We start from the raw sequence: 23,333 nt of genomic DNA, 5'->3' as shown, positions 1-23,333 counted from the left end.
CAGTATGGTCCTACAGGTTGATATAAACAACTTTACACATAATGTGGAAAGAGAGTTGCCACCTCCTCTGTTTCTGAGTGTATATTCCATTGAATATTAACAGTATATGAGAATGTGAATTTAGGATGAGCCTTGATACAAGGGGAAGGGTTTCCGAGCAACCAGCTATAATAGTAAGATACAGTATCACAGCACAAGAAACGACATACGAGCGCTCTCTGCTGCAGAGCGCTGGTGGCGATGACATGCCAGTGTCAACAAGGCAGCTTTTCATTGGCAAAAAATCTTCATTAAAGCTGCTATAAGCAATACTATGTCAAAATTTGAATGATCTTTTTTTCTTGTTTTTTTGTCAGACAGCCAGCAATGGGTAACACGCTCCCAAAAAATGTAGTCTCTGTGGCACATCTAGGGGCCGCAATCTGCATTCAAAGATGTTCCTAGAAGCTTTGTCATTGGTCGAAAGAAACCCGGTCGCAATGACTAACCAATCAGGAAGCAGACAATCGACCAATGACAAAGCTTCTAGGGAAATCTTTGAATGCAGATTGCGGCCCCTAGATGTATCACAGAGACAAAAAAGATTGGGAGCGTTCTACCAATTGCTGGCTGTCTGAATACCAAAAAAGAAAGGTCATTACAATATTGACATTATTGCTTATAGCAGCTTTAAGGTACTTTCAGACGGGCATATATTAACACAGATGTTGTCGCCTGGATTAACGACAGGTCTGCTCATGAGGGGCGCGACAACGCAGGCATAAAAGAAAAAAAGCTCAGTCGCGGGTGTGTGCACGAAACAAGCATGCGCGCAACAATTTCACGGTGACCGCGCCCCCACATAAATACGCTTGCGTTGTTGTCGGCCCTCGACCTCTCCGCGAGTACAGAACAGAAAACGCAGGTCTCATTGAAAATGAATTACTAGGCTCGTTAATCGCTGTCCGTTTGAAAGGGCCTTGAGTCATCGTGCCTCTGACTGTTTTTAATTGCCTTTATTGAAGTAGTAGAAAATGCCATTTCTTCCGGGCTCATCCTCTATAGGAGAGCTTATCGTTATAAGTAGGCCACTCATCCCTTCTGGAAGAAAAGGAGGTCGTGACGCGAGAGTTTTATTTTAGGAAAGACTCTCGCGGAGGACCCCATTTATGAAACCCCTCCCTCCCAAGCACACAGTCACTGGCTCGCTCCACCTTTATGTTGAGTGACGCACCTAATCCCCGAGCGACATTGTGAATCAGTCAGTCTCTATTCTGTGGGGGGCTCAATTGCATCTCTTGCCCATCTCCCACATTCGTCCCTCAGTACCCTCATTGCTTTTCCTAATCTCATCACCCATAGTTATAAAAATAAAAACCTAGATACCTTATTGGCCGCTGCGGTTCATTGGAGCGACTTGTATCGCAGGGAAGGCGGAAGTGCGGAAGGCCACTCAAAAGTGACTACTGGCCAATCACAGTGTGTTTTTTCCACAACCTTTCAATTCAAAGGAGCGTTATTGGCATGAGAAAATGTTTACATTGCCCCTGATTGGCCTATACCGAACGTCCTCTTCTGTGACGCACGCGGTAGCTTGGCAAGCTTCCTTGTGCGTCACAGAAACTTGCCTTCCCTCGAGATAGAGGGAATAGATGCCACAGATCCTAAGGAGGCGTCCAGCCGTCTACCTTTCTATGTCTATGCTCATCACCATGCAACCCCCCCCCCCCCCCCCCCGAATAATTGTTTTCCATTTAACTTCATATTTTCATTTTCTATCCTCTGCTTTTCCTCCTGTCTACCGTCCTCCTCGTCTTTTGCTCGGCTTGTGTTTCAGTACTTGTGCTTGTATGTAGACCAATGTGCTGCAGACTTTGCTTTTTGGGCGCACCTGCATCCACTTAGTTGAGAATGAGAGATTAAGATGGAGCTCTTTTTTTCCATGCGTGCACACATTTCTTCCCTCCTTTCATTTTGTCTTTGGCCCTGTTTAGTTGCCACACGCCACACATATCCCTGAGTGTTAATTGAACTCGGAGCTCAGTGGGTCGTTAAATTGACATTGAATTAACTTTTCCTCTGTTCCTGTCTTCCTGTCCACGCTGCAGATTCTGTGCTCGATTTGAATATTAAGAAATGATGTGTGATTGCTCATTGTGTTGTCCTCATGTGACCCAGAATCTATGCTGGTGGCTTTGATCCTAGCCAGAGTGACATCAAGTGGTTCTCCTCTGATCTGTTCTTAGGAGTTCTGTGAAAGTTTGATATTTGAGAAATTCAGAATATTCTGTATATAATATAGTGATGCAAGTCCTCTAGATGCTCATTTACCATTTAGACAATTGAATAATGATATACAGATAATTGCCATTCATTTTGACCCATTTCATTTGGTGGGAGTTGTGTGGTGCTCGCGATAAAGCCATGGTGTCCACTACGGGGAGTAGAGAGCTATCTAAAAAGCTGCCTCCAGGCCTCCCTTTGACCAGTAAAGCCAGCTACAGTATTGGTGCATTCATGGACATAGATGTGCGTGATGTAAAGGAACCTAAAAGCGAAAGGGTCAAAGTCAGTGGCACCCAACTGTAAGACATATTGGTACTGGTACAAAGCTGACTGAGGGATTTGAAGCTAACTCCAACCTTTGCTTGTTCTGTGTCCTGGTTCTGAATGGCTGCACTGTGCCTGGTGTCCCCGATCTCCATCCAAACAAAATTAGGATGGTGGACGTGGGGGGTCAGAGGTCAGAGAGGAGGAAGTGGATTCACTGCTTTGAGAACGTCACGTCCATCATGTTCCTGGTGGCGCTCAGCGAGTACGACCAGGTGCTGGTCGAGTCAGACAACGAGGTGAGTCAACAGTATGACCAGGTGCTGGTCGAGTCGGACAACGAGGTGAGTCAACAGTATGACCAGGTGCTGGTCGAGTCAGACAACGAGGTGAGTCAACAGTATGACCAGGTGCTGGTCGAGTCAGACAACGAGGTGAGTCAACAGTACGACCAGGTCCTGGTCGAGTCAGACAACGAGGTGAGTCAACAGTACTCACAGTACTCTATTTTTATGAACATCGACTAAGAGGTGGTCAGTCGACTGAGACCCGTTCCGATCGATTATTCGACTAATCGAGGTCAGCCCTAGTCAACAGTATGACCAGGTCCTGGTCGAGTCAGACAACGAGGTGAGTGAACAGTATGACCAGGTCCTGGTCGAGTCAGACAACGAGGTGAGTCAGGGTTCATAAGTTGGTTAGACATACTGTATCAACAGTCCTACAGTCATTAGTCCGACAACACCGTCGCTCCCGACACGCACTGCCGGTTAAAACCAAAACGTGGTGGGCCTCTGATGTGTAGTAGAAGTAAAAGTACAGAAAATGTGAAATACTTCAGTAAAGTCAGAGTACCTCAAAGTTTGTACAGTACTTAAGTAAATGTACTTAGTTACTTTACACCCCTGGTTTACACCATTTGGATTGAATTGGAGCATGCTGTGGGAAGTTTAGCCTTTTCAATTTAGGCATTTTGCAGATGATCTTAATCCAGAGCGATTTACAGTAAGCAAGAACACATGGTAATACATCAAATACTGTACATAAAAATGGTCATCAAGAATCATAAGGACGCTAGGAACCCTGAACCCTATAAAACACAGAAACAACAAAATAAGAAAACTAAGATGTGAAAGTTACATAGTGAGATGTTAGATGGCCCACCGCGGTCCCGTCGCTAGTCGCGGTAGATTTAATCATACATCCCGTTGTTTTTGATCGCCTTTAGAGTGTTTTGGCTACATCTAGCTGCTACAGCCACATCTGGGATAACATCCGGTCCGTCGGTAAAAGTGCTCCGCTGCTATATAAAGCGCTGGGCGCTATGATATAATGGATTAAATAACCCCGGGCGTTCGGGGGTGTAATGGAAATAGCCATTCCATAAGTAGCCCATGACGATGATTATTGGTGATACTATTGATAAATGCCCTCATAACAACACAGGGCCCCGTTTGCCTCAGAGAGGTTTTATCCGTCAGCTCTGGCCCCTCTGACTGTACAGATGGAATTATAGGTAATGTAATCAGCCTGTGCATGCATTCATCTCTCGGAATAGTTTCATAGTTGTATAGTATAGTTTCATAGTTGTATAGTTTCATTATATAGATATTCCACTGTTACTTTCTTAGCTTACGCATGTTTCATGATAAATGCTTTTATGTGATGTATTCCCATGCTTTTGTTCTTGCTTAAATGTAAGTCGCTCTGGATTAAGAGCGTCTGCTAAATGCCTAAATTGTAAATTGTAAATTGGAACAACCCTCTCTCTTGACTCTGACTTGGTCATAAACTAGGAAGGAGACTCTGCTGTATTTAAGCTCCACTTCAAAGATTACCATGCAGCCTAATACTCCTGGAGGGAGTACGCTCACTCGCTACTCTGACCGTTACGGCCACAGAACTACGAGGGCCTTACAGGGATATTACATTTCAAATAAGAAATTGGGTCATTTTATCGTCTACTCAGTTTTTAAGCTGCTTGATTTTAGTATTTAGATATTTGATATTCATATTATCAGACACGCTCCCTTCCTATACAAACGCCTGGTGCCATTTTTGGCACCGGGCGAAATGGGTTACAAATTTGCGCGATAATAAGAAAGAAAGTATGAAATTACATTTTTGTATAGGAAGGGGACGTGTCTGATAAAATTTATATAAAATATCTAAATATTGAATTGAGGAAACGGTTTGAAGTGTTCACAAACACCTGAGTAGATAAAAGAACCACAACATTTTAATTGAAATATGGCTTTAATAAATAATAATAAGGTAGGTTGCATGATAATTCATTGCAGCTCAATGCAAAGCGAGAAGAAAAAAGGAAATGATCCCTTGATGAGCTCCAGTAGATATACAGTATAGTCTCTTCCGGGTCACAAGTGACATTGCTGCTGGTACAAATACTCATGTGCAAAGCCAGGGAATATTCTGTGCTTAAAGCGCTGCCTCTGGCGTTCAGCAGGGATGAAATATAACTTTTGCATGCACACTCCCAGTAGAGTAGACCCAGATAGAATATCTGCCCAAATGTTTTCAAATTGGCCTCCTGGTGGCACTATAACAGCCCACTTTGTGATTTAGTCTTTAACTCTTTAACCATACGGCATACAATCAAAAAATGAGTTCTCCCTGAATTCCTTGGATCATGACACAACTCCCCATATTGGTCCCGGCGATTTGTGCCAGACTACATTTTTCCTCCAGTTTTCTTCAAAACACAAATTTTGTCCAAACCTCACCCAACAGTACACATTATCTCCGTAGTCCTGTGATCATGATGTATCTATCAGATTTTCCACATTCCTTTCCAATATTGACTTTGTCTGACTTTCAAAATGTACGGGCCCTGGTTAGGCAACCCGTCCTGGTCGAGATCTGAGACCACTTCTCTAGTTTCTTTTGATTTGGGATGTATAATATACCTTGTGTAAAATGGTTACAGTTGTTAACTTATCTGTTTATTCTCTCCGTATGTCCTCACAGAACCGCATGGAGGAGAGTAAGGCTTTGTTCAGAACCATCATCACATATCCCTGGTTCCAGAACTCCTCGGTCATCCTCTTCCTTAACAAAAAGGATCTGCTGGAGGAGAAGATCATGTACTCTCATCTGGTCGACTACTTCCCAGAGTTTGACGGTAATTCTTCTCTTCACTAGAACATTGGAAACCATGTCCCATTTGGTTGCAGAACTAAACTTACTGTAGATGCAAATGATCACCATTTCCATCAGATTTTATTTGAGCAGTAAAATAGAGTGGGATGTTAAGCCACCAGGCAAATTATGGCAAATATAGACTAGCTGGTATATCTCTCTCTCATACTGTGCCAACCACTTTGACATGTAACCAACCATGTTCTGGGGATTATTTTTCACTCAAAAAGGAGTGTGTGGCCACTGCGTTTGGCACCCAAAAGAAATACCCAGTTATTTTTCGTGTATTCATTTTTCTGATGCTGTAACACAGGGGTTCTCAACCTTCTTGGCCAGGGACCCCCGGAAATGCTTCGGCAATGTCTCGGGACCCCCGCCCCGGCGGCCCCGCCCCCTCCCGACCCCCAATATAAATTGACTGCTACAATAACCCTAATAATAGAGACAATACACCATCAATAAATACTGAAACCAGATTTAATCATTAGGGAAGGTGTATGCATGTACTATGTGTACTATATGTAAACTCTTCATTTCCATTTTCCAGCCATTTAGTTGCAAAATAATTTAGGCGACCCCCAGAGCGGTCGAGACCCACGGGTTGAGAACCCCTTGCTGTAACAAACTTGGGTACCCTAAATAAATGCCTGACATGAGAAGGATTTGCTGTAGTAGAGTGGCATCTTGTGGTGAAAATGGCAAACTACGGCTGTAAACGGCATGACTTTGAAGTAACCACTGTATGGTCTTTGTCCCCTGCAGGTCCCCAGTGTGACGCTCAGGCAGGGAGGGAGTTCATCCTAAAGATGTTTGTGGACCTGAACCCAGACAGTGACAAGATCATCTACTCCCACTTCACCTGCGCCACCGACACGGAGAACATCCGCTTTGTCTTCGCGGCCGTCAAAGACACCATCCTTCAGCTCAACCTCAAGGAATATAACTTGGTTTGAAGGAGCAAAAAAAGGGAGTGAGGGGGTTGAGGTTGGAGGGGCATCAACCCCTACTCGTAGGACAGTGCGCACTTGCATACGCACTCAGAACACACACTCGTCAAAGTGTTTCATCCGTCCAATTCCGTCCATGTTGGCTCCTTAGCAGTCACCCATTTTTAAAGATCTCTATGTACTTTAAAGTTTTCTGTTTGACCGCAACACACACACACGCACGCACGCAAGCGTGCACACACACACACACACACACACACACACACACACACACACACACACACACACACACACACACACACACACACACACACACCACACTTAGGCCCTTCTGCCCTCCTTTGCCACTGTAGAACCTTCTGTAGAACCCTCTGTTGGTACATTATCTACTGTGGGGCAGCTGTGTGACAATGCCTGTGTGGCTGACAAAGCTTCTTGCATGGCTCCAGTTATCAGCCCAAACCTTTGCTTTGCTTACCATCACTAGTAAAGTAGCAAGGGCTTTCACTACCATTGGTGCTGGTGTTTTAGAGTAGGTTGGACATTTTAGGCAATGCCAGGTGGTATGAGCGTAAATGGAGCCTACATCTACCCCCCCCCCCCCTACTGTCGGTCTACTGTTGAATGTAAATGAAGTGTTCATGCTGCTCACAAATGGTGAGGGCTGGAAAGAGAAAAAGTTTCCAATAATGTTTATTCATCAACATTATTTCTCCTACCACTCTTGGGGTTTTAAACATGAGGGGTGATTGATAATTAAAAAAAAGAATGGAACCTCTCAGAAGCACCGAGGGTTTACACTACTTTCCGTGTTCCTGCTCCCTCACTTCTTATTTTTATATACAGTGAAACAAAACATGAATAAATGGCAGCACTATTTCTGTGTTTCTTCTAATATGTCTTGTCCTTGTTATAATTCCCTATTGATTTGCCAAATTTAAACAAGTACGGTATTTTGGATTGAAAATATTAAGAAGTTGCCAGTTTCCAGCTCATCCCTCGGTGCACATATTGTATGTGTGTGCAAATCCATTCTGGGAAGTGGTTATCACTTGGAGCCAAAATGTTTAAATATAAGCTCTTGTTGATTTATTTTTAAGATGTTAAATTTAATCACTAATTGTGGCATAATATAACTCTGATATGCCATTCGTGTTTCTTTTCGAGCAGTCACCCAAGTTAATCACAATTTTAATCACACCTCGATTTATGTTTATTATTTTTTATGTGAGAGAAGATTGCATAATGTGAGGATTACAAAAACAATACTATGGAGCAATAGTTATGCTGTCATGCTGCCAGGTAAACTTAAAGTTACAGGCTTGTTTTCATCATCAGAATGGCTTCTGTCTAATTGGCTTTATTTCACCACTTTATTTGGCAGGCATTTGATTAATAATTAGTTAGACTTTTTAATCTAATTTTTGGACCAGACCTACATATTCGTAACATAAGTGGCAATTTCTTCCTGGACCCAGCTTGAAATAATATTTTCGGCTGGGAGATGGGAAGAGATTTTGTACTGATGTTAAAAACAAAAAAGTGTCTTTTTAATAATACTTATATATATATATTCAGTTGTTGCAGTTCTGCTCTGAGATGCTTGAAAATGGAAACATTTTGTTTCCGTTTCAGGTTGACGCTTTATGCAAATTGGAATATGAAAACAAATCTGTGGTACTTAAATATCTTTTGTAATCTGTAACCGTTTGCTGTTGGTTCTAATCCCATATATTTGTCTTTTGCCTGATAGTTCTTAAAGATTCCATAGAACTGACTAATAATGTCAAGCGATGGCTATTTTTGTCTTCACTATGTAATTCAGGTGAGTTTTCATAACTTTTTCATTACAAGGGCTACTATTAGCAACATTAACAGAATGAAAGGACTCTATAGATGACATAGGGTGATAAGGTGCAATTGAGGGGTCTATAGATCAGGGAATAGCAGTCTGTATGTGGGAGTGTGTTGGTAAATTGTTGAGAGCCACGATCCCAGGTTAAGTGAGAGTAGAGTGCTGCCGTCCGCAGAAGCCTGTAACATTCCTGGGGCGAATTCTGGCTGTTTCTTTGTCCACTTTGTTCACCCATTTGTTTGTTCATATTTAAAGGTGAACGGCTAAATGTCAAGGGGTGTGGGTCCCAAGGATGGTGTACAACATTATGTCCTAGTTGTCACCTCACTGCAGCCATTTTCGCTCGCCATGAATTCTGCGCTGATCAGCTTGATTTTACTACATTGTCTATATTATGTCTGTACATATGAAGTGTATAATTTCTTTGGTAGTGTGCTCATGTTTGATACTAGCACTGTACTGCCAGTATTGGACAAAAGGGGCGTGTGTGTGAGGGTTTCTTATAGGTGCTTACCAACTCTGCATATGTGCATACCTTATCTTGGTGGTGCCAAAGGCTATTGAAGGCAGGCTTGCTTGTCAATATTTCTTGAAGTCTGTTCAGTTTTAGCGGAATGCGTGTTTACAATGAATATTGTGTTGGCAGACAGCATTATTTACAGTTTGTGCCCAGTCATATTATCAGTACCTTTGTGCTGGCATGTACATTGTGTACCATGGGCTATTGGCTTACTGAAAGATCTAGTTACCTCCATTATAAAGTAAACATACTGTACAGATCTTTTATTGAAGGTGGGAACTACCTCTGGGCCATGGGTTTCAACAGTTAAAACAATATTGAGAGGTGTTGTAATGCCTGGTCTTTTGATGAGCCATTTTCATTGGCTGCTGTATTTTGTTTGCAGTCTGTAGTAGGAAAGGGTGAATAATTGTTTTTTCACACAACATTGTAAGGCCTTTCATGTAATGTTACACACAAGACAGACTGATACTTCATACACCCCATAGAACAATACAATCCGATGCAACATGCAGACATAACTTCATTCCTAAAGCACCACAAGTGAGCAGACTTTCAACTTTGAAATCCCGTTTAAAGATGTGCTCTAGTGGTGTTTATTACAATTCCTGTATTGTTTTTAAGGCCTTTCGTTTAATTTATAAAAAAACAATCAGAAGCTCTATCGGGAGTAGTTGAGGTTGACGGCAAGTTTAAAGATATGATTATTATGGTACTACAATTCTTAGCCAATGTGGCAGCTTGCTTTTTGTAATGAAGACAGCATTATGGGGGTTCTGCTTGGTGATCTCCAAAAGCACACTCCGTCCATCCTCTTTTGGCTTTCTGTGTTAAAGGGCCAAAGATGTAATAGCAAGGGTTGTGTTCTGCATAATATGCTACATGGATTTGTCTGGACTCCTGATCCTCAATAAGTGGCCAGCTGTCTTATTTCATGACGGTGCAATCATTTTTCCATGTTTATGTTCCAATAGATTTATGTGAGGGGTTGTGAATGTAGAAAACGCATGTCTATGAAGAACATACTACATTATGATTGTTATTGGATTAATTTTAATCAAACTGGATTTGTATCTCTTGTCAGACACTAAACAAGCTTGAAAATATTGTTCGCACTAGAAACAGCACAGCAGTAATGGCTTGGTGAATACACTATTAACTTAAGTGATATGGCCATGTCATAGATTTAATAGCAGACATGGCTCCATTATTAATTCCTTTGAATTAATGTTTGATTAAGTCTGCTTGTTGGTTTCTACTTTAAAGACAATCCATTTAATGCTGGTGTTCCAGACAAATCAATCGGTCCCATAGCATAGCTGGTAATTCTATTTTAAATGCCAATTTGACCCTGGTCACTCTGAAGCACTGTTTATTATGAGTTGCACAAACTCACTTTTGCATTACAGTTCCCTTGGTCTAAAATGAAGCTTGTTAATTAAACGTCAGTTTTACTGTATTTATTTAAAGGACTTGAAAACTGAAGGTACTAATTAAAGTTGTCATTGGGTGGGTTTATTAGTGGATGAATATTAAAGTGTGGTGTGTTCTGGGGTGCCTGGCTTCTCTGTTCTCCTTTATTTGATCAGACTGTGTAATCTTCTCTTCTCCCTGAGTCAATGCACTGAAACTGCACCACAGCAATGAGACTGCTTGCATTCATGCAACTTACATGTTAGTTCAAGCACGTTCGTTGGTTCGGTACGCTTGGTGTGTGACTGTGTGTGTGTGTGTGTGTGTGTGTGTGCATTTGATGGTTTATTGCTTCTGCTTGAGGTCCATTTTGATGAGATGAATGGATGAAGTCATATTAAAGCTATCTGCTAATCTTTTGTAAGGCTTACCTAAACACCTGTATTTTGGACCACTCTGATAGATTTTTCTTTTTTTTAGATGGGTTTAATAAACTTCGTGTAGTAGTGTATAAATTGCATAATGTTGCAACACACACAGACACACACATGCGCGCGCACACACACACACACACACACACACACACACACACACCCCAAGTATACCAAATGTAAATTATGTACAATGAGTGTGCCAATCCCATTTATTTGCAGAGCCAGACTCTTAACAAGTGCCAATGTTGTGAAAACTCATATAGGGGACATTTGAATTTCATGGTTCAGTTTTTAAAACAACACTAAGTATGTGATTAAATAATGAAAATAAGACGGTTTATTCTATATTTAAGTTAAATGATGAACTGCTGTTTATAAAGAAGTGTCATAATTGCATGTGTTTGCCAGGCTGGGGAGGGAGGTGGTAGTGAGATACTGTTTTTTTTCCTTCAACACCCTCCTGAAAAAGGGTCTTAATTGTTATCGATTTACAGTGTTTTAGCCATATTTCTCTTTTTCTATGTTTCATTTCAACCACTGTTGCCTGAACCTCATTCAAACTCCAATGATTTTCATAGCCTTCTCAAAATAATTATCTGTTTCAAATTGGAATAAAATGTGTTCCTATATACTCTGTGTTGTATCATTGCATATATCTCATTCCGGTCTGAAAGGATTTCATTGGGGAATTCTTTGAAGCGGTTTACATGCAAAAGGGCTTGGAAATCATGTTTGTACAGCTGTTAGCTGCTCAACGCTGGGGTCCAAGGATCCCAGCTAAATGATGCTTGGGAACCAAATGGGAGTCTGAGTAATGGACCCTTATGTGTGTCTAATAGAATGGAACCAACTAGGCCTTTATGGGGTCAATTTGGTTCTATTCGTACACTCTGTTAAATTAACACTGAGGATTTTAAAGAGTAGATTTGTGTAAAAAAAAAAAAAAGTCTACTAGATGCCATGTACTACCCAAAAGGATCAATTCACCTTTGAATTTAATAATATAAATATAATATTTAATAATAGACAAATACAGTAATATGCTAAAACATTTAAAGACCAGTTTTGCAGCTGGTAAAAATGTCTATATTGAGAATGATTGAGAATCACAGGTTGATAGGCATAGAGGCCCTATGGGAGCATAATGTCAAATATTCCACTAGGGGCGCTCACTGTTTGGTGGTGTTTAGAATAGACCTGCACCGTGTAGAATAGAGCATCGGCCCAGCGCTGTGTGCTCTTCTAGGTCTCCTTCATATATTTCTGTGTGTGGGGGGGGGGCGTTATGTAGCGTTGAGCCTAGTGGTGGAATGACTTCCAACCCAGTTTAGATACCATACCACCAGTCCAGACCACGACCACAGTCCTCCACACACTATCAAATTCACACCATTTCTCTACAACTCTGTATACGTTCCGGGAGGGAATCTGTTCAACTGCAATAGGCCTGCCCTATTATCAAGTTCGTTCATTGCACCACGCTATAATTTAATTGGTGCTTTAAGTTGACTGTCTTTTTTTTTTTTTTTTTCTGTTTTGAAATAAATAAACAGGATTAGAACATATCCGGAGACATTTTGTTTGTTTTTGAGAAGCAGGCTGGCTGCTGTGGTGGTGTTTTTCGCCCCAGCAGCAGGCAGCACCGGACGGGGCGGGGAGTTGCAGCTGCGAGCGGGGCTGTCAAAGTAAACGTTCCACCGCGGCGAACAAAACGAGCAGCATACTGCGCACCAGCAGTAACATAACAGCGTTCCTACGCGGCGCGTGCGTTACAGCAGAGAGAGAGAGAGCAGGCGCTTCGTAACGCGGCTAATGAATCATTTTTGAGTGACACCTTTTTTTTCTTTTTCCCCCTTTTTGTTGTTGTTGAAGAATTAGCCTAGCTACCAACCAACCAAGCCAGGGAACAAACAAAGTAACCTCGGTGGTTTCTGCCTTTTAAAACAGTTGACATTCCACGGGATTGTTGAGTGTGTGTGTGTGTGGGACAGGTTGGTTGGTTGGTAAACACGCGGACTACTGAACTGAGTGGCGTGGCATCATCATCATCACCCACAGATTGACTTGATAAGCTTTTTTCTCTCCTCTCAGGCGCCTGCAAAGTGTAATATCGCCTCTCTTCTTGTGCTTTTTTGGGGGAGCGAGCGAACGAGCGTCGCTAGCTAACATTTGCTAGCCTTCCTGCTATCGCTGGTCAGCTCGTGTGTGTGTGTGGGGGGGCTCTCTCTCTCTGGGCTAGCTTGCATCAGCTAGCTGACTGTGTGGACAAAGAGGACCAACGCTACGCAAGGAAGGAAGAAAAGAAAGAAGGAAAAAAAATCAAGGGCCAGATTTCTTTATTTTTTTATTCTTAACATTCATCGGATACGGGGGAAGGACAACACAAGAAGGGATTGACATGATGTTTCCACAATCCAGACATTCAGTAAGTGTATATTTTCAGATTTTCCAGTTGAGAAATTAGGTGCGTAAGAAGAAAAAAAAAGCACAAACAGATTTATTCAGCCTAAAGGTTGGGCTATACTTATTGTTGTACTTGGAACTTGTTTTTTGTGACGGTGTGCCTATAATTCATGCAATGCTATAAAAAAATTATGACGGTGTTTGTGTCCATAAAGACATAACTGTATGGTAAATACATTCAGTTATTGTTGTCAACAACTGCCTAGTTCTGGTAAGTTCTGCAGATGGTGCTTGGTAGCTGCATGATTAGACTGAAATCCTAGATTTGAACTTAAACCTGTCAAAATACTAAAACATTAAATAAAGGCAGGTGATGCAAGCATCCTCATGCAAGACAAACAAATGAATGTAACAGCTGCCAAAGGTGTGTTGTGTACCTCGGTGCCAGCTTATTAGGGTCTGTTTTCTTTGGAAACTCAAACGACAGCAGGTATTTGTGAAGTCAAATGTACTTGTAAAGCAACCAAGGAAAATCAAATGGAACAGGACAGGTACTGTTAATGTTGTCTGTCTGAACGCCTTGTACCCCCACTCTGTCCAGTGGGTGCTTTTGATCATTGGTTAATTAATCTTACATTTCCCACATTCCCCTAATCTCAAGTTTCCATGGTAACAAACTCAGTCCTGATGTACGTGCATTAATCAGGGAGGACTTTCAGCCCATTGGTAAGGCATTGAAACTGACTCACTGAAATTGTATTTGTTGTCAGAAATGGTATGTCACAGAAATAAAATATCCCAAATGGGTATATTCCAAATAGTCCAATACAAAGAAACGTGTCTCTTTAATGCAAAGGTTAAAGATCCTTCTTTATCCCATTTAGTTATGTTTGCAAATTAAGGCGATGCATTTTCTCTCAGGGAACAGCTCAAATAAAACCCATGTCACTCTTGTTGAGAAACTCCAGCCAGGCTGGATAGGCAGTACTAGACAGACAGGCAAGCAAAACGACTAGTAATAACAATGCATTTGGTTTATAAAGCACTTTACATTCTCACAAATTGAGAGTGCTACAGGGTTAAAAGCATGCCAAAATGGATATACGCTGGTTACTTCGTATAATAGTATGTTGCTTAATTCATATAGTACTTCCGTCTCGCCTAATGTCAAATAATAACACAAGTTAACAAAGTACAAGGCAGGCACAATAGCTAGCTTGGAAGACTAATATGGTGCCACTCTGCTTTCCCCTATAGCAACGATTTGTAGCCACCACCACAAGTTCCTTTGCCACTGCCCCCTTCGGTAAAGGGGGCGGGGGGGTCGTATGCCGAGGCTAGCGCCTGTCTTGTGTGACATGAATGGTTTGGCCTTTGGCAGTCAGTCTGAGTCAGTATAGCAGGCTGACTGTGCTACACTGTACTGTGGTGCCGCTGCCGCTGCTGCTGCTGTGGCACAGCCAGCCAACCTGTGGTGTTCTCGCAAGACTTGCAGGCTAGGGAGCAGTCTGAGATGTGGCATTATTGACATCTGGTTATGTACAGTCAATGGGGTAGTGCTGCACGATAACTTGCTCAAATGTGAATCTGAATTTTCCTCCAAGAATTGAAATCACGATTCTCATTTGCCATGAAAATATTTATTGTCTGTAGCTTAGTTGCTGAACATTACTATATTCAAAATGTGGCACCTGTAGCCAACAGGGCTTAAAGTTCTCAGTCCTGGGGACTGATTTCAGTCTTGAGGATTTCATAGGGGTCATTTAATGAGATCACTGCAGGTTTGCAAAAAATCATTTTCAGTCTTGGGGGCTTTAAGCCCTGAGCCAACTACTGTGGCTTTAAACGGACAACATCAAAGTGCCTGGAAAGGAGCCAGCTTAGGTGGTTCAGGCATCTGGTTAGGATGCCTCTCAGGCGTCTCCCTAGGGAGGTCCTCGAGGCATGTCCCACAGGGAGGAGACCCTGGGGCAGACCAAGGCGCAGTTGGAGGAAACGCATCGACTCACTGGCCTTGGAACGTCTCGGGATCCCCCAGGAGGAAGTCACTGATGTTGCTCTGGAGAGGGAAGTCTGGAGCTCTTTGGTGGAGCTGTTGCCCCCACGACCCGACTACGGATAAGCGGTTGAAGATGAATGGATAGATCAAAGTGCATGACTTAAACCTCTCTTAAAGTCTCTTGTAGCAAAATCATAATAGTAACTAAAATTAATTGGAATGGAGTCTGGACAGCCAACTAGTGCAGCACAATTCTTTCTCAAATTTAGAAATGGGATCGCATAGGTCAGGTGTCTTTTTTTTGTTTAATCATTCAGCACTATGTCATCATTTCAGATAGACCCATAGAAACCTGTGCAGTACTCTCCTCCTGTTAGATGATTATAATCTAAAACTTAAGTGTTTTTTTTTAATAATGATTAAGCCTGGCTTAAAGAAGTCATTCGCCCCCTAAAATACTTATTTTCTAATTTCTAATAAATTGCACACCCATTCATGGAGAGTTTTTGGATTTTTTTGTCGCTTTCCTGAGACAATTTTATGAGACTCAATGGGGACTTGCAAAGAGAACCAATATTATTAAATTGTGCAGATTTACACATAAAAAACAAAATCATTTATACTATTTACACTTTATTTTGTGTCATATTTTATGAGAAAGCTATTTTCATGTACATTTTCTTTACCCAGCACATGGTCAGAGTTTATTAGTACAGAACAGATAGCAAGCTGTTTGCCCTTTGTCTTACTTTAGTACCCAATGGTGTCCTCATGTCATTTTCCTGCTGTCCACCAACCAGTGTAAACAAAGTCTGGACGCGGTCCTGGTGGACGGTGATATGAGGCTGTTAAAGAACATAAGGGACTTGAGAACATGAGGCCATTGTCATTGGTCCAGCTCCTTTCAGACAGTATCTTCGCCTTTCCATCTACATGTAATGTTATGTAATAATGCTTGAATCTGCCATTAGTCGGCCATTTTTTGGTTTTCAATTGGGCCAATGCAGGCATTTAGCAGAAGCTCTTAAGAACAAAAACATGTTAATACATCAGATACATTAAAAACAGTCATCATGAATCATACATAAGCTAAGAACAGTGGAATATCTATATAATTAAGCTAAGAACAGTGGAATATCTATATAATGAAACTAATATGCATATATACTATAGTGCTATGTCTACATGAAATGCTATCTAAGTTAGATAAGTTGAACCTTTCCATACGCCTGTAAGGTCGTCGGGGCTAGGGCAAGTGCTACGGTCTAAGATGGAGTCTGAAGAGGTGGGTTTTCAGCCTATGGCTGAACTCTACCAGTCTGCATGTTCAGCTATGGCCGCCCAAGCTGCGACAGCTATTGGATTTTCATTTCAAAACAATATCTTTCACACAAGAAAAATGTGTTTTGCGATAAAATTATGATCTCGATGAATCGATATTAGCTTAGTTTGCATCTATCAAAAACCATGGGATTTTGACGACAGTGGCAAGTACGCACAAGGCATATCAGATTGAAGTAACGGCAAACCCCTCTCCAGCACATTTAAGTTGACTTTTTTCATACTGAGCAGAGGGGCGAATGTCAACATAATTTACTGGCTATTTGGCTATAGAGCGTTGAGGTCCCGCCTCCTCGAGAGACCCGGAAAATAAATCCCTGTTCATTTTACCTCATAGACTTTTCAGAAAGTATTTATTTAAAGACGTTTACGCCACGGACAAAGCCAACTCTTGTCATGACAAATCATGACAACAAATAATTAGAAAGAAGAAGAAAACGGCAGGTTACAACACTTTTTTTGTTTTTCTTCTTTGTAATTATTTGTTTGGTCCAAAATATTGTGTTTGTTGTCATGATTTGTCACGACAAGAGTTGGCTTTGTATAAGCCAACTTATAAGGTCTTATAAGGTCTCTTATATAAGGTCTTCACAAATGTGAAAAACAAGTTTTTGGTCTGAGACTAGGCTAAATGTCATCAAATGGTGGTCGCTGGCTAAATATTGGGCCTTGATATGAAAAGGGTTGAAATCCACTGTTCTCTATATGGAAGCATATATGTGCTATGTATGTGCAGGGGCTGTTCCTGTACACGCCTGCGGCTACTACAGCACATGATTTCCCCTGGGGCGGCGGTGGCTCAGGGGTAGAGTTGTTGGATGGATGGTAACCGCAAGGTTGCCAGTTCAAACCCGGGCAGAGTTGGTGTCGAAGTGACCTTGAGCAAGACACTGAACCCCTAATTGCTCCTGATGTGCTGGTTGGTGCCTTGCATGGTTTCCGCCGCCATCAGTGTGTACTGTGAATGTAATGCGTAATCTCTGTAAAGCGCCTTGGATAAAGGCGCCATATAAATGCATAAGGCATGTAATGATTCACTCAACTCATGATACGATTCGTATCACGATATGAGGTTCACGATACGATATTTCACGATATTAAAAAAATATATATATTTAAAGAAAAATGACCGTTTTTAAAATGTTATATAATGTTTTTGAGATGTTTTATTTAACTACATTGCAACAGAAGTAGCATTACTTTTTACAGTGCTGAAACATAATTGCCTTCCTTGATGAGCATCAACGACCATCATCACCTGGGCACAGTCACAGACACACACAGCTCCCCTCTACAGTGCTCTACTACTGAAAGTATAATTTCTCTCCAAAAGCACTTGAATATGATGGAATATGACTAAAGCTCACATTTCACATCACACACTAGCCCCCCCCCCCCCCCCCCTCCCTTTGAAAATCGTTTTTATTTTTATTTCAATGAATCGATTCATATCGTCGGGATTAATATCGATATATATTATCGATATATCGTTACATGCCTAAAATGCACCATTTACATTTGACCCTGAAGCAGTCTGCTCCTAAACGGACGGTGCCTTAACTTGCTGGCGTACAGTCACCTTCCACAAGGACAGAGAACACTGTGGTGCTCCACTGCTGCCCTGCCGGTCCCCGAAGGAGGTGACTTATCTAATCCAATTGAGTGCCCTTATGCTGCTTGATCGGAGTATTAAGACCCAACACACGGGATTAAAAATGGGGGATTACGGATTTAACGCGTTGCCACGCCAGAGCTAAAGCAGTTTAGCCTTGAACCAAAAGCAGTCAGTCCACTCTGGAGCTTTTGCCCCCCCACCCCCCCCCCCCCCCCTTTCAACCCTATACTATAATAATCATGCACTGACCACCACCTCTCTCCACTCGTGATATGATATAGTAGTTTTATTGTCGGTTCACACTGAAATTTGTCTCGCAACCCAGCAGCCAAGTATGCAGAACACATATACACGCATTTGACATAACACAAAGAACAAGACAATTTACATACATAAAAGACATGAGGACAAGAGCAATATCCACCGCTTAGATTACCCTGTGGCTATTACAACTCCTGATTAAGCCTCAAGGTCGACTGGTGGACAAAGGACTCAGTGATATTATTAGGTACACACATCCTGCATCTCTGGCGCTTTAAAAAGGCGCATTAAACAGAATGGCAACTTGACCATGTCCCACTTTTAACCCTGATAACGATACATTGTTTCAAGTTTCCCTACGCTTTGCATGGAAACAAATTCACGGCAATTAAAGTCCGGCACGAGCAGGCAGCGAGTTTTATGTGAGCACGGATGTTATTGCTCCGTCTGTTGCCCTGCACATCTTCTTACCTGACTTGCTCACCCCTCATTGAACCTTAATTGCGAACGCAGTGAGCCACTTACTATGACAGCAAGGGCTGAATGTCTGTCTGTCTGTGTGTCTGTCCCGCTGTTACACCACCCGCCCGCCACCAGAGGGCGCAGCTGTAGCACACACACACACAGGGCGCAGCTGTAGCACACACACACACACACACACACACACACACACACACACACACACACACACACACAACCACACACACACGAGCTGCGTTTGCTTCACGCGTTTGCGCGTCTTACTTGTTACTATAGGCGTGTCATTTGGTCCCTGTATGAAAAGACCTAGCATAGCAAGCAGCTTAGCAAAGCCGTACGTATACAGCAGCAAAATTTGTATGACATGAATGATCAGTGATCTGTGAACATTATAGATTAGAAATGGGGATTCACCGATGAGACATTTTGAGGGAAATATGTGACGGCCATCTATTATATATTAGAGAACTTGTACCCAACACATGGCAAGAAACCCAAAGCCACAACAGCTACGTCGCTATTGCAACACCCACAACACCATCTTACACACTACACTCACACGGCAGTGACATCACACACTTACCTTCGCAGTGTTCGGGACCTATCTCCTCCTAACACTCGACACCACCCGCCAAAGAATGATCATTGCAGTGCCACCAAAGATGCCTCCCGTCCACACTCACGGCGGCAATGCATTTGTTTACTACAAACATTATCGCCCGAAGCACCCACACCCCCGGAACACTGTTGCCCTTTCACCACGCTAAATTCGCCAGGTCTATGCAAGTGAGCACAAATTACATGTGAGAAAATGCTATTCAACACACACTATGACTCGCTTACAATTCGCAAACCTGGCAAAACTGCCCTGTCTTCTAATAGGCCCACACTAGCTCTCAGAATCTCATTCTGATCTCCCGCAGGAGAAGAGAAACGAGGAAGGGGAGAGGAATTGTAGCCTCACGATTTTGCTTATTCCTTCTAAATCTCTGTATTTAAAATATCGCTCTCTCAGCGAATCTCTTAGTTACATCAACATTGTACTTTGTCAGTAGTTTGTTTGTGCCTACATATTACGATTACACGGAACGCTTTGGTTATTTTCGCCTGCCAGCCAACTGCCGAGTACACACGCCTGCACACACACACACACACACACGCACGCCTGGCTTACACACGCACGCCTGGAAGCCACGATCTCTCTCTCTCTCTCGCCACGCCTCTCTCTCTCGCCACGCCCCACACACACACACAGGCTATACACGCACGGCGGCGCCGCGGCAGCGAGACAGGACGTTATAATCTCGAGTTTCATTAAATAACTGTCTTTCTCCGCACGCGCACGTGCGCACACAACATTATTCAAGTGAAATGCATAACGCCAATATTGGGCTAATATAGGCTACCAATACAGGACGTTATAATCTTCACTTTCATTAAATAACTGTCTTTCTCCACACGTGCACGTGCGCACACAACATTATTCAAGTGAAATGCATAACGCCAATATTGGGCTAATATAGGCTACCAATATGTGGGTAGTACAGGGATTTACCCACGGAATGAATATATATATATATATATATATTCATCTATACCAGGGCTGCCCACACTTTTTTTTTTACTTCAGAGCTACTTTCAAAACAACCAGCTCATATACCCACCAAATAAAACTATCATCCCATTGCAGAAAATAGTTACAAAATGTAATTGAGGCTACATACAGTGGTGTCCCCTTCGTCTGTACCAGGCTGACTTCTATAGGTTTTGAAAGGTACCTTTCTTCTTTTTTTTCTTTTCTTTTTATTTATTTACCCAGGGAAGTAGCTGAGCACAGGTGCTCATTTTCAGCAACGCCCTGCACATCGCGCGCACACACACACACACACACACACACACACACACACACACACACACACACACAAAATGTCATGTCAAAGGTACCTCTGGAAGCCACACCTCTGATTGGTCGGGTTTAGTCTTAAGGGGTGTGTTTTTTTCACCCACTGTGTAATACAATGAATGGACGGTAGGTGGCAGTAGTACAGAGGCCAGAGAAACTATAAGACAAACGCACATGGAATGGGAAATAGAGGGGGGAAAATGGAAATGGTAGGGTTTTTATTTTTGGTATTTGACTTTGCTACTGATGATTGTATGCAACAACAACTATTGCATTGTGTGTTTGAGCTGACAGGCCCTTTTTTATGTCAATCAAGTCATCTCAGGTCATCTCAAGCGGCAGATGCAAAAATAGTTTTTTATATTAAAATTATATATATTTTTAGGGCCATGTCATGTGCTCTACCTGCAAAGCCTTTGTGATCTATAACTTTTGGGCACCGCTTAACGTCAGATCAGGGGTTTTGTCGGCCAGCGCCAAAAAATGCTCCCCGACAGCATAATCGGAGCAAATACCGGGCAGTGTGTATGAGCCATAACGTGTTGACTATACACTACACTAATAAGGACACATAATAATAACTAATAACCCATCCGTTACTACATGTGGAGTCAACTCTCGCAATTTCCTTCTTCCCATAGTGTGCGGCAACGTAACTCTGGGATGAGCGGCCGCGAAATTCTAGTATACAATAGATATAACCCTAACTCATTCACTTTTGACTTTAATTTTTTTTTTTAATCCAGAATAGACTTTTTTTATTATGAAACTGTACATTTCCCGTCAGTCACTCATTATCCCCATACATGGGAATGCCCCCATATATGGTGCTGATGTCATAGAAAATGCGATCTGCTGTCGCAATTAAGCCCGTGTATGGAGATCCTTCCCCATCCATCCTTCCTCTTCGATGTCTCCCTTTTTAATTTTTTAATTTTTGTGTGGCTTTCGCCTTTATTTTATATGTTTTATGGAGGGACAGACAGTAGGTTGACAGGAAATGGGGAGAGAGATGGGGGGAAGACATGCAGTAAAGGCCGTCGGGATCAGGAGTCGAACCCGCGGCACACTGACAGACTGGATTACCAGCCAAGGTGCCTGGACCATTGAGCCATGGCCCGATGTCTCCCTTTTGACTGATACCTGTCCATTCAAACTCTAGACGGGCCTGCCCCAAAGTTATTAGTGCAGCCGCGCCCGGCAGCCGTGAAAACTAGAGTTCTCAACGGGTCCGAAAATTAAGGCCCAGCCCTACCTGGGCCCTCATCAAACCCTGTACACTCCAGAGAATGTCACCGCTACGACCCTTAGATCTCCATATATGGAGCTGACCTGACATTCTATATGTTGCTCTGACCTCATCAAACCCAGTGTACACTCAAGACATGCTCCTTATATGGCCAGTACAGAATTTATTCCATGTTGATCTGACCCCCCCCCCATGCCAAAGCGCCAGCACTCGCCCAGCAGTCTGCCGTCAACGAGGCGGATGCCCCTTAGTTGTCTTACTGGTATTTACCGCATAGTAGCATCCCCGGCACTAAGCAACGCTCGCTTCGGCTGTGGTCATTCAATGAAATGCAGTGTTTCCTCCAGGAAAAAGCTTTGCCTAGGTGCATGCTAAGTTATTTAGTTTCGGCTACATTGAAAATGAGGCCTGCCCCTCAATTGTACTCAGAGTTTATATAAAGGTTATAATGATTATTTTGTGCTAATTAAGTATTAAGTAATTCATATTAAGTGCAATGTTACGTGGTAGTGCATGTTTTTGGTGGCAGACTGTCTTCTTGAGCCTTGTGCTTATGCAGTACCAAAACAATTCGGAACCCGCAACGTATGATGGGAGAAATCAAGATTGAAAACATTTTTTTTAAATTATCTGCACGGTAGTGTTATGTGGTGCGACCAGTAACCCGTGGGGCGGGCAGAGCCTAGTCGAGACATTTTTACTTTATTGGCGAGGCGGGTTGGGGTGGTTTAAATAATGTATAATGGGGCCTGGGCTGGCTTAGCGGTCCAGGGACCTTGGCTGGTAATCCAGCATGACAGTGTCGCAGGTTCAAGTCTCGATCCTGATGAACTTTACTGTGTGTCTTCCCCCCCATCTCTCTCCCGTTTCCTGTCTACATAACTACTGTAAATCTATCGATAAACTAGTGCTGCCGTAATTGTCCAAAAATTGGATTCGATATTCGTTTTAAAAACCCACGTGGATTCGAGCAATTCGACCCATTCGGATTTCGGATTTCAATTCGAGCCATTCGGATTTATTAATAATTATATTTACACCAATACAACCTGAGACATAACATTTAAGATCGCATTGCTGGCGCAACTCTCTCCGCGCATTGGTGCTGCTGAAAAGCGAGTTGGAACACAACGCATGCATTCTCCTTTCTCCAGTAAAACTTTTTTTTTTCTTAAATGAGCAATCCTACCACACAGCCTTATCAAAACGAGGCACGGAGGCAGTA

The 23,333-nt window shown here is 42.5% G+C and overlaps 2 protein-coding genes across 8 annotated transcripts in view; both read left to right on the top strand.

Annotated features, from left to right (window-relative positions):
• LOC310860562 (guanine nucleotide-binding protein subunit alpha-11) overlaps nt 1-11,486 on the top strand; it is a 49,610-nt gene extending 38,124 nt beyond the window's left edge. For 2 of the 5 annotated variants that reach the window (XM_083767548.1, XM_083767552.1), the window contains exons 5-8: nt 2,699-2,804; nt 2,985-3,008; nt 5,518-5,671; nt 6,451-11,486. In XM_083767548.1, coding sequence (XP_083623674.1) covers nt 2,699-2,804; nt 2,985-3,008; nt 5,518-5,671; nt 6,451-6,641 — 475 coding nt within the window. In that variant the 3' untranslated portion in view covers nt 6,642-11,486. Of the gene's footprint in view, nt 1-2,698; nt 2,829-2,984; nt 3,009-3,180; nt 3,205-5,517; nt 5,672-6,450 lie in introns of all 5 variants that reach the window. The other 3 variants (XM_083767549.1, XM_083767550.1, XM_083767551.1) reach the window with 2 other exon arrangements.
• A 773-nt stretch (nt 11,487-12,259) lies between these two features.
• The window catches only part of tle5 (TLE family member 5, transcriptional modulator), a 66,256-nt gene continuing 55,182 nt past the window's right edge, over nt 12,260-23,333 (top strand). The window contains exon 1 of one of the 3 annotated variants that reach the window (XM_083767556.1): nt 12,260-13,282. In XM_083767556.1, the coding sequence (XP_083623682.1) occupies nt 13,256-13,282 (27 nt within the window). In that variant the 5' untranslated portion in view covers nt 12,260-13,255. The remainder of the gene's footprint in view (nt 13,283-23,333) is intronic. The other 2 variants (XM_083767557.1, XM_083767558.1) reach the window with 2 other exon arrangements.

The sequence above is a fragment of the Protomyctophum parallelum genome (assembly GCF_964188405.1).
Source record: "Protomyctophum parallelum genome assembly, chromosome: 6".
NCBI lineage: Eukaryota > Metazoa > Chordata > Actinopteri > Myctophiformes > Myctophidae > Protomyctophum > Protomyctophum parallelum.
The sequence above is the reverse complement of the archived record's forward strand: the minus strand, read 5'-3'. Positions and strand labels throughout refer to the sequence as shown.